The 15740-nt window shown below is 31.7% G+C and overlaps 1 protein-coding gene across 1 annotated transcript; it reads left to right on the top strand.

Annotated features, from left to right (window-relative positions):
• Nucleotides 1–1480: 1480 nt before the first annotated feature.
• Nucleotides 1481–6722, top strand: CPA (Subunits of heterodimeric actin filament capping protein Capz superfamily). The gene is made up of 10 exons (XM_039033722.2): nucleotides 1481–1670; nucleotides 1796–1911; nucleotides 2411–2500; nucleotides 3031–3095; nucleotides 3758–3919; nucleotides 4832–4910; nucleotides 5060–5137; nucleotides 5488–5562; nucleotides 5639–5674; nucleotides 6311–6722. The coding sequence occupies exons 1-10, from the start codon at nucleotides 1568–1570 to the stop codon at nucleotides 6416–6418; spliced, it is 912 nt and encodes a 303-aa protein (XP_038889650.1). The 5' UTR covers nucleotides 1481–1567; the 3' UTR covers nucleotides 6419–6722.
• The last annotated feature ends 9018 nt before the right edge of the window (nucleotides 6723–15740 follow it).

Here is a 15740-nt window from a genome sequence, read left to right as displayed (position 1 = left end):
CAAATAAGCATAACTCAATTAGAATAAAATTATATATATATATATATAAACAGACAATTTAAACATTTCGATATTCGAAAAATTGAGACGATAAGTCAAAGTGAGCATAAAATATAGTGTCAATTGACATAAAATTGTACACAACAATTCCAGTTCTTCAAAAATCATTTAACACGTAAAAACAAAGTGGAATGGTTTCTCCATAAAATTTACGTATAACAAAATGTCATTGTTTACGAGTGATAAACCCGCGACGCAAATCACTGATAAACAATGACATTTTTATATATTTATAAAAAAATCGATTCATTTTATTTTATATGAAAACAAACCTAAAATTTGAGTACGTAAAATTTGTCATTTGCAATTTACCATAAAGCCTTAAAAATAGATTAGTTCTCTCAATCAAATCTTAGGGATATACCAATATGGTTACCCTTCCCCTTTCTTTTTTTAACTGCACCAATATGTTTACTTTATCTATACTTAAATTTGCTATTTTTGACATTATTTACAATAATAAAGACATTTCCCTTCATACCCTTCAAGAATTCATAAACACAATAATAACAAAATGTACTAATATGTAAAATAATATGAAAAATTAACATGTTTTTTAGAAAAGAATTATTGATCTGTCAACTTATTTAAAAGGTGCAAAATTTTTATTTATTAATTTAAATATATTTTTTTTATTTTTATATTTTTTCTAGAAATATCCATCAACATCTTATTAATATTTTCACGAGGTTTCTTTACTAGTTTTTAGTACAAGATGAGACTTGGATACTTCCATCAATAACATAGGGTGTTAAAAAAAACCTGATAATCCGACCAATCGGGACTACCCAACCCAAACCGTTGGGTTGGGTTAGATTTTATTTTGGGTTGGATTGGGTTAAAATGTTAAAAAATATTAAATTCGGATTGGGGCAAGGGTTACCCAATTTTAGGATCGGGCCGACCAGACCCGAATATATATACATACAAAAGTGACGGAAAAAATAGGCATTTAAAAAAAAAAAGAACCGATGACCCAACCCGATCCAACCCAGAAATTTTGGGTTGAGTTGACCCTCTAAAAAATAACTAATAGGGTTCATTATTAGCCCATCCGAATTTTTGGATTGGTCCACAAAAATCTTCCAACCCAACCCAACCCGAACTATGTACACCCCTAGTTTCAAATCTATAAAATCGGATTTAATCCTAAAATTTCACTAAAGTGGGCCCAAGCAATAATCAATCAAGTGGAGAAACCTTCAAATTTACTCATAAAATAATGGTCAATATATTTTTAAACGACAAATCGAAGTTCCACTTTCGACACCCTTAGTTGGGCTGGGCCCAGCCCAGACAAAAAAGCGTCTTACGAGACCATCCTCTGACACATTACGACACGTCGGAATCGTATTAAGAACCGGTCCAGCGAAACCGGGTCGAATCAAAACCGACCCGTTACAGCTCATAGACTGTTTTTCCTTTTACACCGCTCCCTCTCTCTCCTCTCCCTCCTTCTGCTTCAGTTCATTTGAAAATCGGTGAAACAAATTTTCAGTTTCCGGCAATGGCCGACGAAGAAGTGGAGCTTAGCGACGAGCAGAAGAAGGAGATCGCGAAGTGGTTTCTCCTAAACGCTCCCGCCGGAGAAATCCAATTCGTTGCCAAAGGTCATAATTACATTTCGGTTCATATAGATGTGTATTTTTTGCATTTGCATTGTGTACGATCATTTCCGGTGATTTTTATTGGTTGAATTATATATTTGATGTTTCGTACGTTTATCAATTTTCAGATGTGAAGAAGATTTTGAACGACGATGAGTTGTACCACGAGGCGGCGTCTGAAGCTTTTCCTCAGTACAACAAATCACATATGATTTTCATTGAAATGCCTGGCAGAGTAGGAGATGTAAGTTTGTTATAAGGATAGTCGTTTTTTGCTGCTATTTTCATTGCGGATAAGGTTGGGGAACTAGTTTTTATCGATTCGTGATAATTGTAGCGAGTGGCGTGAAGAGCCTGCATCTTGTTTTCACTGCATGCATCAGGCTTGTTTCTGTTTTATTTAAATTTAAAGTAGTTTTTTTCTGGCAGTTTTATGTGGTTTTGGAATTGTTATGCTGTTTTATCTTGGGATTTAAATGGAATACTCTCCAGCCCCATCCAAATAGATGCAAAAGCTTCACAAACTGGAGTTAATGGCCACGATTTCGTGCATATCTAGTGAAACAAACTGATATAGATGGTCAGTCCAGTAGGTGGTTGCATGCTTTCGAAAATCAAGCATTTGTACAATTTGTGAAAGGAGAATTTGATTATTATTATCATAAAATTACGTTCTAGAAAGCTTGCAGATTAATTATTTTGTTTTCTTTATGCTTCTCAGTCCTCTCATGTGATGAATTCAGGTGATTATTACACCGTTCAATGAGCTTGAAGAAAACGAGTTCCTTGATCCAAGAACTGCACAAGTTGCTATAATTGATAATATCAAACAGGTAAGGGTTCAGTCTGAATCAATCTCAGCAGAGTAACCATTTTATGGTAGTAAAAGTCAATTTCTAGCTTAATGTCTAAATGGCTAAGCTAGAAATTGACTTTTTCCTTTCTTGAGACATGGAGAGATGAAGAAAGCATGATCACAAGATTGTCCATAGAACTGACTTACTTATTGTGGGAAATTGAGTATTTTTATTTTGTTTGCCATTTTTAAAGGTTAATACCATGCTTTTTTTAGTTGATGTTACATATCATAGAGCATTGTCTATTGATTTAATCTGTATTGACAAAATCAGAAAACATGTTTATCTAATTATGCATGAAACAAACTTAGGCTAAATTGTTAATTGCACTAGTATTGATTAACTTCTCATGTCTTCTGGTTTATTCTATTCATAGTGTTAACAATTAAATTTATGAAAATTACTTACCGCTATACATCCCTCCCCTCTCTTTCGTGGTCTAATTTAGCTTTCTAAGTTGTTTTATTATTTGCTCTGTTTTTGTATTTGGTGTTTAATTGACTTAGGCGTGTGCTGGAGTGAGACCTGCACTGGATGAGGAACTCCCCTCTGCATACGTTGAGGAATTTCGGTAGGCTTTATGACTAGTTTGAAAAACTGAAAACTAGTAACCATCCTTATTGGAGGTTTATAATGTTAAATGATTTGGCAGATGTGAGTTTTAAACTTTGCAACATATGAACCACCATTGTTTAACCTAAGGAAATAAGGGTCCTCTAAATAATTTAGAAGGAATGAGTTCAAACCATGATGACCATTCACCTTGAAGTTTATATTTTACGAGTTTTCTTGCAACCAAATGTAGTGGGATCAAATAGTTATCCCACAAGAATAGTTGAGGTACACACAAGTTGATTTGGATATTTAAAAATATATATAAACGAAAAATAAAATCCCATATATGTGATTACTGATTAGGCCGTCTCCTTGAAGTGAATATTGCTTATATCAACCTGTCTAAAGTTTCTCCTTTGTTTAACATCGACAGAAGTCTGTCGTGTTAACAACAAATATTTATACTTCTATAACATATTTGTAAAATAATTTAAGCCATTTTTCAGCAGACATCAACAGACCACAACTAAAATTGTGGTTTTCGTACAATATGCTTAGAGTCTAGACTATTCCAGGTCAAATGAGAATATTTCTCCCTGAAACCTGAAGTAAATAAACCTCAAGATGTCTATGAATAACAATCAGTTTTTCTTTATTATGTATTCTATGTTATGGCAGATGTGCCGTAGATACAGAAATTGCTCGATATGTTGGTGAAGCGTATCCAAAAGGTGTTTGCTCAGTTTTCTGTGTGAATGGAAAAGATGCAGAGGGACCTGAATCTGATTTTGAGCTTGCTGTGGTTATTGCTGCTGCTAGACATAGCCCTCAGAACTTCTGGTGCGTGCATACTGCATAATCATCATTATTTGCCTCAGCAACTTCTTGACTTCTTTATTTGCCTTCTCCTATTCTTGTTCTTTTTTCTCTTCCTTTTCTTTGTTGTGATGTGTCAGGTCTGGAAGAATTAAGTATCATCAAGTGTCTATTTAAATTTAGGAAAAAATACTTTTTTGGTCCCTAGGTTTTGGGTCTAGTTTCTATTTAGTCCCTAGGTTTCAAAATGTTATACATTTAGTTCTTAAGTTTTGAGTTTGATTTCAATTTAGTTCCTAGGTTTCAAAGTGCTACAATTTTACCCTTGACATTTGAGTTTTATTTCAATTTGGTCCCTGTGTTTCAAGATTTACACTTTTAATCTCGATTTTTCACTAAATATTCACTTTCTGTCTTTAGAGTTAATTCATGTTAATAAATTATTTTTTTTTAAAAAATAATTATAATTAATTAACTTTCACTATTTTGATCACTTTCAAAATTACATTTAAAATTTCACTTCATAATTATTTTTAATTAATTAATGAAAATTGACGTCAATAATTGAAAGTGACTATTTAATAAAAATTAATTTTAAAAATGCAAAACCTTAAAATTAATGGACCAAATTGAAATAAAACTCAAATCTCAAGAGTAAAATTGTAACGTTTCAAAACTTAAGGACTAAATTGAAATAAAACTCAAAACTTAAGGATTAAATGTGTAACATTTTAAAACATAGGGACCAAATAGAAACTAGAGCTAAAATTTAGGTATCAAAAAGGTATTATTCTCTTGAATTTATTTTTAATTGCAGAAAATGTGATGCTTTTGGTTCATCTGTTGCTGATGGCATTTCAATTTAGTTAACGAATTCATTTTGCAGAATTCAAGTTCAACTCATTTTATTTGATGTCTGTTCCCATTCTTGTGCAGTAATGGAAGTTGGCGTTCTACATGGAACATTGAGTGCAAAAGTGATTTTCAAGCTCTTGAAATAAGAGGGAAAATGCAGGTACTTTCTGTTACTTAATCCAAGTGCACAATAGATTCATGCCTCTCTCTTGTTCTCTCTCATTTTTTGGACTTGAACTTTATTTTTTAATGTATTATTAAAACCTCAACAATTCATATTTTGGGCTCTTTTCTCTCTGCTCTCTCTAGGTGGGTGCCCATTATTTTGAGGAGGGAAATGTTCAATTAGATGCAAAGCATGAATGCAATGATTCAACTATCCTACAGGTCATTACCAATTTGAAAGTTTTCTTTTTAGTTATTATTTCCAGTCAGTATTGTTACCTTAGGTGGAATCAAATGCTTGGTTACTTTTGTTGCTTTTTACATCAGTTTGGATAGAGCATTGGACATCCCAATATGCGGTGCAACATGTTCATGTAAAATGAAATCTTCATTTTATAGTAGGTTCAGTTATACTAAAATATAATATTGTTGATAACATCCTTGTAGTTGTAGGCATATTCTCATAACTCTGCAGTTCATTTTCCTCTGTTTGTACATCAGACGTTTTCATTTCTTCTCAGCATAAATAGGGATTAACTTTCTTTTCAAATTGTTGAAATTTGTTGTTTTAGGCTCCTGAAGATTGTGCAGTTGCGATAGCCAATATTATTCGTCATCACGAAGCAGAATACTTAGCATCTCTTGAGGTTCTGCATAAATCTCTAATCATTATTATTTATTGGGGTTTCTAGGAAGATTAACTAATACTTGTATGCTTGACAGACATCCTATTCAAACTTGCCAGATACCACCTTCAAGGTACTCTATTTTAATTGGGTGAAAAGTATTGCATTTCTAGAGCCTTCCATTGGAGTAAATATGTGAAATGAATTTCATCTGTTATCCCATAATCTTTACACCATCTAATCCTAGGAAAAGTGGGAGTGGGAGAAATTTATAAAAAATTGTTGACTCAAGGAAGTGAAGAAGCCATTTTGATCTTATCTTATTTTTGTCATGAACTCTGAATATGATAATAATAATTTGAAAAATATGCTGATTCTGTCAGTTCTTTAATGGTTGATTCCTCAATTGGAACATTAGTATTATGCATCTCAGAGTGCCAATTGTGAACTTCATCAACCTATTATACGACGATTCTATGTGGATTTGAATTCATTTGTTGTAAATCTCATGCAATGTCTGAAGTTGAAGTTATTCATATATCTGGTCACAGTTTTTTTTCCTCTCTGTTTCATGCCTACTTCAATGGCGTCATTTGGTCCAAAAATTACCTTATTATCTCTTGTCCTTAAATTTACATTTTGAAAGAATAGGGAAATGCTGTTATTGATGTAGTTTTGGTACTTTGTGTTGCTACACCTTGTGATCTTAATTGTGCTATGTTCTCAACAAATTTGTCTGTTATCTCGGATCTTTTATTGTGCATCGTAGGATCTTCGGAGGAAGCTTCCTGTTACTCGGACCCTATTTCCATGGCATAATACCTCACAATTCAGCTTAACAAGAGACATTGCTAAAGAACTTGGAATTGGAAAGTAAATGCACAAACATCAAAACACAGTAGCTTTGTTCACTTTTACAGGTAAAACAAAGATACTAATTTCATTCCCCTTTCGTTTGCTTGCTAAATCGCTTAACTCTGCCTTTGGAGTTTCCTTATTTTTTTGTCCTTTCCTCGAGATTCGCTTCCTTGTAGTATTCATTCTTGTGAGTTGTATAGGTGCAAGTGCAACGGGATGCTTCCGATTGTAAGTACTTATAATTTGTAAAGTTAAGATTATATGTTTTGTTTTATTGCATTTGATTCTGAAATAGATTATATAATTGGTTGCTTCTTCTTGTTTTTCTGACCTTTTATTTGCCCTTTGTCTCCATCCATGCCTATCTGTTAGAATTTCTTTTCCTCATTTATAAGTCACTCCATATTAGCTGGTTTGTTCTTTGTTCAATTAATTTGGCTCCCTTTGTTTATTTTTAAATTTTATAGCACCACTTATTTACTACTATTATTGTTATAATTCATTAGTTCTTCTACCTGCCCTTTGATGGCTAGGTTAGGTAGGTTCCCCAACCTCCCATGTGTTTGTGGTTGGGTGTTTTTTGTGAAAGGCTATTGTTATTAACATCCTTAAATTAAAAAATAATAATTACTGTTGATTTTTGACCGAAACCGTTAGTAGTTTGTTTCGATAATGTCTTTGAACTTTTGAAAAATTCATTAATACCTTTAAACTTAAAAAAAATTTAAAAATACTAAAAATACTTTTACTGTAGGCATATAGATGTAAATGGTTAGAATTTAGTTTAAAAAATGCTATTAAACATTTAATAGTTGCATTAATACTCTTAACTTTTTGAAACAAAATAAAGAAATCCCTTATAGATTTTATTTATTTTTTTATTTTATTTTTTTATTTTTTTGCAAAGATATTGTAATTAAAGTGTGGAGTGAGGGAATCGAATCTCAGACTTTGAGGTTAATAGTATAAACACTATGCCAGTTGAGCTATGTTCATGTAAGCAAATTTCCTTATAGTTAGTATATGCATGAAAATCGTTTATAAATACCCTCACCTCTCTTTTCCATTTCAATCAATGACCATGCATTTCCTCAAATCTCATTCATCCCTTTTTCATTATCGATACACATGTTTAAGGAAGTTTTCCTTCTTCTCTCTAATGGTTGTCCTCAAAATTATGCAAATTCTCGATGGTTTCCATCTAAATACTGACATTTTGTAAACTTCTTTTTTTTAATAGATGAGAGGTGTTCATGCAACTTTTGAATGTGGTTTTGGTTGACAAATCAACTACCAGAATATTCTCTTTCTTTTTTAAAAAGTCCTTTTTAGAAAAGGTTTTAAGAATATTAATGAAACTTTTGAAAGTCTTAAAGGGATTAGTTTCATAACACGTGATTTGTAATGTTCAAAATAGGTACATTTGGACTTATAACAAATTTGCAAATTAGATTTGTAACAAATTTATCTGTTGAACTATCTAGTTTATAGAATACAAATTAGATAAACTCAATATAAAATACAATGTGCAAATTAAATTAAAAATGGAAATTATTCTATTTTGAATTATTTGCGTAATTATGTGGCATTTTTGTAGTTTTGATGCTTATTATTTTAAATATTTAATTTTTTTTTACTCATATCTTGGTTTATAAATAATTATATTATCTTAAGAGCTAACTCTTACCAATTAGATTAAAATATAGTACGTTTTAAATTAACGTGTATTATTAATTAAAATTAAATATGATAAAAACGTGACTTCTTTAGTGATAATATAATTGGTTACAAATATTAATTTATGTGTAGATTTAGGATATAAAATGATATTAAAAATATTCGGGTACAATGATATTTAATGAAATACTCTTTAACATTTTTCATACAAATTTTCACTAGATGTGTTTTATTATCTACACATAAATTATTAATTTTTTTTTTCAAATGTTGGTTGGGTTTTATATGTTAAAATTATGAAAAAAAAAAACAACAAAAAACAAAAGTAACAAAAAAACAAAAAAAAAACAAAAAAAACAAAAACAAAAACAAAAACAAATTTTTTGTGATTAGAGATATTTTTACCAACAATTCTGATATTGTACTATATTTAAAATGTAAAACATACACTTCATCTAAAACTTTTTAAAGTAAAACCTCAAACATTTTTTTCTCCACAAATCTCATTATATAATTTTAACATTTATGTCCTATTTAAAATATTTCATAAATAAAAACTCTCATAAACTTTTTTTTGTTGTTGTATTTGATTTAGAAAAAAGCTAATAATTATTATTTTCAATGTAATTTCTAAGGATTCTTTTGATTGAATTGAGAAAAAAAATGTTTTTTAAAAAACTCATTTTATTTAAACACTTTTGATCAAAATGGTTTAAAATAGAATTCAAAAGTTAATTTGGGTGGTTGTCAAACACTCTAATTTTTTTCTAAAAATATTTATTTTTAAATTAAAATCTCAAATAACAAAAGTATATTAAAGGAGAGTATTTCTCTTCCCATTTTGCCCATTATACCCTTTCCATCAATTTTTTTTATGTGTTTTTATTTTTCTTTATTTTTGTTTTCAACAAATTAGCCTCCTACAAAGAGGGCATCACATGAGTGGAGGAGATAGGAAACAATATGGAGAATAAAGAGCGGAGAGAGTGAAAAAGTAATTTAAGTATAAAATATAATTTATTTGTACTCTTTAAAGTTTTTGTTGATATGTTTACTTTTCTTTCCTAATTTTATACTTTTCAGATAAATAAAATAACTGGAAAAAAAAATTGTATGACTTTGTGTTGTGAATAAGTAATTTAATTTTAACTTCACATACTAATTAAATATTTTTAAATAAATAATGATCACACTTTTATTTGTTATGAAATCCTCTTGATGTATCACTTCACATAAAAACTAAAGTTCAAATAGACACATTCATTTACGAATTGTACACATAATTGTAGAATGATAATTGAAGTTTTCGTTATTCGTAAAGAAAATATTGGATCATGCCAAAGTGAAGCCTAAATGATTCCACAAGATTATTTTCTATGACGAAACAAAAAGGTATGACTATTGTCTTTATATTTAAATTTTGATTTATTATTATCCATTAACCGTTATATAATTAAAATGTTATCTTACCTCATTAACTTAAGAAAAGTGCGGTAAATTTATGGTATCAAGAAAAATATAAGAAAATTTATAAAAATTTTTAATAGTAAAGAAAGACTAATACAATAATCGAATTAACAAAAAGAGAGTTATCCTCACACTCTCCCAATATCTCCCTCTTTTCTATTTTTTCTTTTTTTTTAAAAGACAACACCTACTTAAAATAAAATAGGTTATTCTTATCTAAATCCATTAGGATCACATAAAAAATGGAGATCATAATTTATGAAATCAAAGTGTTCTCATATTCTTTCTCCTAAGCTTTCCCATCTTAAGGCAATATAAAAGAAAATGAGTCAATAAAGGTTTTAGAAAATAATAAATTAATTAAATAGACGAAATAAGTATGTATCCCTAATTTTAATAAAGTAATATATAGAGAAAAAAGCAACAAGTCTCTAAATTGAATTCAACACTTGAGAAACACTTAAACCTTTCATGAGATCGGTACAAACAGATATAAAACTACAAAGACTTATAAAAGAAGTTCATTAAATTGTATATTAAAATATTTAGGAAAAAACTTTAAGTATTTTGTAAGAGTTGTGGATTGCCCCTCAAATCTCTAGCAAGCGAGGTAGATAAATAATCCTCACAATCAAATGTCTTGGAACAACAAAAAAAATCTAGAATAAAAAAAGAAAACATCATTAATTAACCCCATGAATTATTTTCATCCATGACCAATTTTAGACATCATTCATTTTAAGTCTAATCATTTGAATTTATTGGCCAAAGAAGAATATCAATAAAGAAAAAAAAAGAACTTCTATTTTGTTGTTAGATAGTAAGAAAAGAGAAAAAAACTAACAGTTGAATAAAAACTTGTTGGGGGACATGATATGCTTCATGAAAAATATACATGCCGGTAAATATTTCTCCTCTCCTCTGACGATTATTACCACACCACAATTTCTTTTGAGAGATATTTTGAAGACGATCCAAAATTTGTGATGTGCTTCGTGAAAAACATACATGTCGGTAAATATTTCTCGTCTCCTCTAACGATCATTACCATACCAAAATTTCTTTTGGGAGATATTTTGAAGACGATTTTAGAACGAATGATATAAAATTTTGGATCCCATAAAAAAAATTAGGAATTATTATTTCTCTGATACCATATTAACATAGAAAAGAGAAAGTTAAAAAAATACTCTTTCTCTCACACTTTATTCAATATGCAAAATACATTATATATGTATACACAACCAATGAGAGAAGAGTGATAACTACCAATAGAGTTTGATTTTACATATTTAGTCATTAAGTTTTGAGTTTGATTTCAATTTAGTCTTTTAAGTTTCAAAATGCTGCAATTTTACCCTTGACATATTTGGTCTATATGTTTCAAGATTTACACTTTTAACCTCGATTTTTCACTAAATACTCACTTTCCGTCTTTAGAGTTAATTTAGGTCAATAAATTAAAAATCATTAAAAATCATTATAATCAATTATATTTCACTATTTTTATCTGTTTTAAAATTAAATTTAAAATTTCATTTAATGATTATTTTTCATTATATTAAAAATTGACGTTAGTGATTGAAAGTAAGTATTTAATAAAAATTTGAATCAAATTGAAATAAAACTTAAATTTCAAGGGTAAATTTGTAACATTTTAAATTTAGGAACTAAATTGAAACAAAACTAAAATTTAAGGATTAAGCTTGTAACCTTTTAAAATTGAGGGACTAAATAGAAACTAGAGCCAAAACTTAGGGACAAAAAATGTATTATTCCATAATTTTTTTTTTTTTTTTTTTTTTAAAAGGATGTTTTTAAATAAACAATAATAGAAATAATATGAACTAAAACTTCTAAAACAAGTGAATATATGAACTGTGGACACGTTATACAATCATGAGCTAAATTGTGTATCACGTCCATGAGTTATATGACGTGAGTTTGATCAGGGTGGCAATTGGGTGCTAGTTATGCGCCATGTAACTTATGTACCATGTGGTAAAACCACTCACGAAGGATTGTAGTAGTTGTAATTATATTCTCAAATTTATATAATTGTTAAAATTGAAACCATCAAATTTACAATAATTTTAGAAATTGGATCCCCAAATGACAAACATTGAACTCTCAAAATAAGCTTTTATCATTTTGAGGGACAAGTTTCTATAACTATTGTAAGTTCAAGGGATCAAATTTTAACACTTTCTAAGTTTGAAGGCTTAATTTTTATAATTGAAAGTTTAAGAGTGTAATTACAACGACTACCATACTTTAGGTTGGTTTTCGTAATTTATGGTGGTTTTCGTAATTTTTCCTTTCTTTTTTCCTCCAAATCAACAATTGTGAGGTGGAGATTAAACTATCAACTTAACGATAATGGATACTTTAACCATTGGAACTATCTAAAATGACATTTTGCATGCAGCTAGAGTATTAAAGCTAAATATTTGTACAATCAGATGGGTAAGATCAGAGTTTAAATGTGAAGATCAAAAGAGTTGGACAATTATTTGCATCGCTAATTGTAAACCTTTTTTCCTTTTTTTCCTATGCCTTTTTATTTTAATTCACAAAAGGAATGGAGTTATGGTACCATCATAATATTAAATTTCTATCGATGAGTCGATATTCCTATTGATATTTTTACATCTTGAGCTCCACATTGGCATGAAGCGTGAATCAACAATTCTATATTTTCATAAAAAAAAATTTATGAAATATAAGAAATAAATAACAAATGTCACTATCGTGAATATAATATAAATAATAAATATTTTAACTTACTTAAAAGTAAAACATATTTATTAATCAATTAAAACATTTTTTTTTAAAAAAATATCTATTGATATCAAATATTTTATTACTATTTTTTATGATATTTTCATAAAATTGAAAACTGACATCAACATGGGACGTTGAAAGCAAAAACTCCCATCTTCAACGGGATTTCAATCATCGTAAACAAACTATGTTACTAATTATTTGGTTCCAAATAACTCATATCTTAGAGAACATATATATTTTTAAAGAAAATGTACAAATAATTTCAACATACTTTAAGATAATTCAATATTAGTTGTAACAACATTTTTGTTATTTTTGTTATTTTTCTATTGGTAGTTATCACTCTTCTCTCATTGGTTGTGTATACATATATAATGTATTTTGCATATTGAATAAAATGTGAGAGAAAGAGTATTTTTTTAACTTTCTCTTTTCTATGTTAATATGGTATCAGAGAAATAATAATTCCTAATTTTTTTTATGTCCCTCCCTGATACAAATTCTCCTCCTCCGATCGATCCATCCTCATCGGCCAATCTTCCGGTCACCGGACTACATCTCTCTCATCAAGAACAATACAATCCTTACACTCTTCATCACAGTGACACTTCCAATCTTATTCTTGTTTCAGAACTCCTTATTGACGACAACTATGTTTCTTGGAGCAGATCGATGGTTCTTACCCTCTTCATCCGAAATAAGCTTGGTTTTATTGATGGAACTCTCCCTCGACCTACAAGTGAACTTCTTCTCTATGGATTCACTACAATAATGTTGTTATTGCTTGGATTTTAAATTCCGTCTTCAAGCGAATTTCATCAAGCATCTTTTTCACTGAATCGACTTAAGTGATATGACTTGATCTTCAAGATCATTTGTAAAAACGGAATGGACTCTGAAACGAGGATTATCCAATCTCAAACAAGAACAAGATTCTGTCACCATGTATTTCACAAAAATGAAGAGTCTCTGGAATGAATACATATCTTACTGCCCTGGATGTACCTGTGGAAAGTGTACCTGTGGTGGCGTTAAATTTGTCGAAAATAGTTACTTTGTCCTAGGGGACTTTTTGTAATTTTCTTATGAGCCTAGGGTTTCCATCTGTCTATTTATTTGAGCAAGTCTTCCTGTATTTTGTATCACTTCAATAATAAAAAATAAGTCTCTATCGTGGTTTTTTCTCCCTGGTTTTAGGGTTTTTCACATAAACCATTTGTGTTCTTCTTCTCCTTCATATTTTATTTTCTTCATGGTATCAGAGCAAGGTGAGGAAACCCTAGCCGCCATAGATGAGTCCCCTTCAATGGCCAACTCCGAGATGGCTGCCACGATTAAGGAGGCTGTCCAACAATACTTGGAGGCTGCTTTACAGCGTCTTCTTCAACAGATCGATGCCGAACAGACAACCCAACCGATTGATGGTCAGACCGGATCGCGCCCAGTCGTGGATCGGACCTAGCTGCTCAATGGCGCCCAGATCGTGCGTGGTAAGGATCGTGCCCAGCCCTTCGACGACGCTCAACCCTTCGATGACGACGCCCAACCGTTTGATGCCCAGCCATCCGCTCATTCGTGGATTGTGCTAACCCGAACAGCTTCGAACCCTCGGATGCAGACGACGAGCCACGTCGATCTCATCGACTCGACTAGCCGCGAAATTTCCATTGAGCAGTAGCCACCGCCGGTTGGTCCAGCCATGTCCGACTGCAGTGGCGCGACTCACAACTTCAGTCCGGCAGCTTTGAATGGAGATACGGGCAATGGGCGGTCTATGGATGTTTTTCCTGTTGAGATTTAAAGGCAATTTACTTATCTTCAGCAACAGATTGCGGATCTTGGAACGGTTATTGGCACAAACCCACAAAGTGCTCAACCAAAGCTTCCATTGTATTCTAAAAACCCGGTAAATTCTTCCGTACTTTACCTACTGCAAATTTGTTGTTTGGATCAATGGAAAATTCTGCATGAATTATTATTGGAGAAAAGCTGAATAACCAAAATTATTTCTCCTAGTCACAATCCATCAGAATGACTCTAGAAGGGAGACAAAAATTTGGGTATCTAACTAGAAAGATACCAAAACCTAAACCTGGTAACCCCCAAGAACGCATCTGGAAAGCGGAAGACTCGTTGTTATAGTAATTCTGATGAACAGCATGGAACCCCAAATAGGCAGACCGTTACTCTATACGGCGACTGCCAAAGATTTTGGGATGCAGTGCAACAACTATATTCAAAGAAGTAGAATGCATCTCGTCTATATACCTTACGCAAGCAAGTCCACAAATGCAAGCAAGGGACTATGGACATGACATCATGCTTCAACAAATTATCCCTATTATGGCAAAAGATGGACCCGTGTCGTGAAATTGTCTGGAAGTGTACATATGACGGGACTCAGTATTCAAAAATTGAGGAAGCTGATCGAGTGTATGATTTTCTAGCTAGGCTAAATCCAAAATTTGATGGTGTTCGTAGTAGGATATTGGGCCAACGTCCTACGCCGTCTCTTAAGGAGGTGTGTTCTGAAATACGCTTGGAAGAAGACAAATCTAGTGCGATGAATAATCCAGTAGTTACATCTATTGATGCTGCTGCTTTTGCCATGAAATCCTCTGGATCTGACAGTGATAAGAAACCTCCACCTGTTTGTGAGCACTGCAAAAAACCATGTCATACAAAAGACCAATGCTGGAAGCTGCATGGGAAACCTCCAAACAATAAATGACATCAGTCACAGGACAAGTCCGGCCCTGGACGAGCTCTGGTGAGCGATTCGATGAGTGACAAAACCCAAGCTCAAACTCAAGTAGATGGTCAAAATAACTTAGGTGCTTCCGGGATCAGTGCTATTGCACACTCAGGTAAAGCTTAGTCCTTCGGTCTTACTAGCATTAATGGTAAAAAACCCTGGATTGTGGATTCAGGAGCTACAGATCACCTAACTGGTTCTTCGGATCACTTTATATCATACCACCCGATCACTGACAATGAAAGAATTAGAATCGCAGATGGGTCTTTTGCTCCTGTTGCAGGAAAAGGACATCTCTATCCTTTCGAGGGTCTAATATTACGTGATGTGTTGCATGTCCCTAAGATTTCATACAACTTATTGTCTGTCAGTAAAATTACAAGAGACCTGAATTGTCAGGCTGTTTTCTCACCCGACTCTGTTTTGTTTCAGGATTTAAGCATGGAGACAACGATTGGCACTACCCGACACGAAGTGACAATGGGCGTGAGTTTGTTAACAAATCTTTTCAGGACTTCCTAGCCTCTAAAGGGATTGTCTATCAAAGCTTATGTGTCTACACTCCTCAGCAGAATGGAGTAGCCGAGAGGAAAAATAGGAATTTGGTAGAAGTCGCTCGTTCCCTTATGATATCTACCTCTCTTCCTTCCTATCT

Source organism: Benincasa hispida, chromosome 6 (genome assembly GCF_027475165.1).
Source record: "Benincasa hispida cultivar pf3 chromosome 6, pf3_genome.v1.1, whole genome shotgun sequence".
NCBI classification, from domain to species: domain Eukaryota; kingdom Viridiplantae; phylum Streptophyta; class Magnoliopsida; order Cucurbitales; family Cucurbitaceae; genus Benincasa; species Benincasa hispida.
This window is presented reverse-complemented; position numbering and strand designations above follow the sequence as displayed.

What these genes read in the sequence shown, in the direction of transcription:
- CPA (XM_039033722.2), top strand. Translation starts at nt 1,568, where the DNA reads ATGGCCGACGAAGAAGTGGAGCTTAGCGACGAGCAGAAGAAGGAGATC. An exon ending in TGCCTGGCAGAGTAGGAGAT is followed by an intron (nt 1,912 to 2,410) that starts GTAAGTTTGTTA and finishes TGATGAATTCAG; the next exon opens with GTGATTATTACACCGTTCAA. An exon ending in ATGATTCAACTATCCTACAG is followed by an intron (nt 5,138 to 5,487) that starts GTCATTACCAAT and finishes TTGTTGTTTTAG; the next exon opens with GCTCCTGAAGATTGTGCAGT.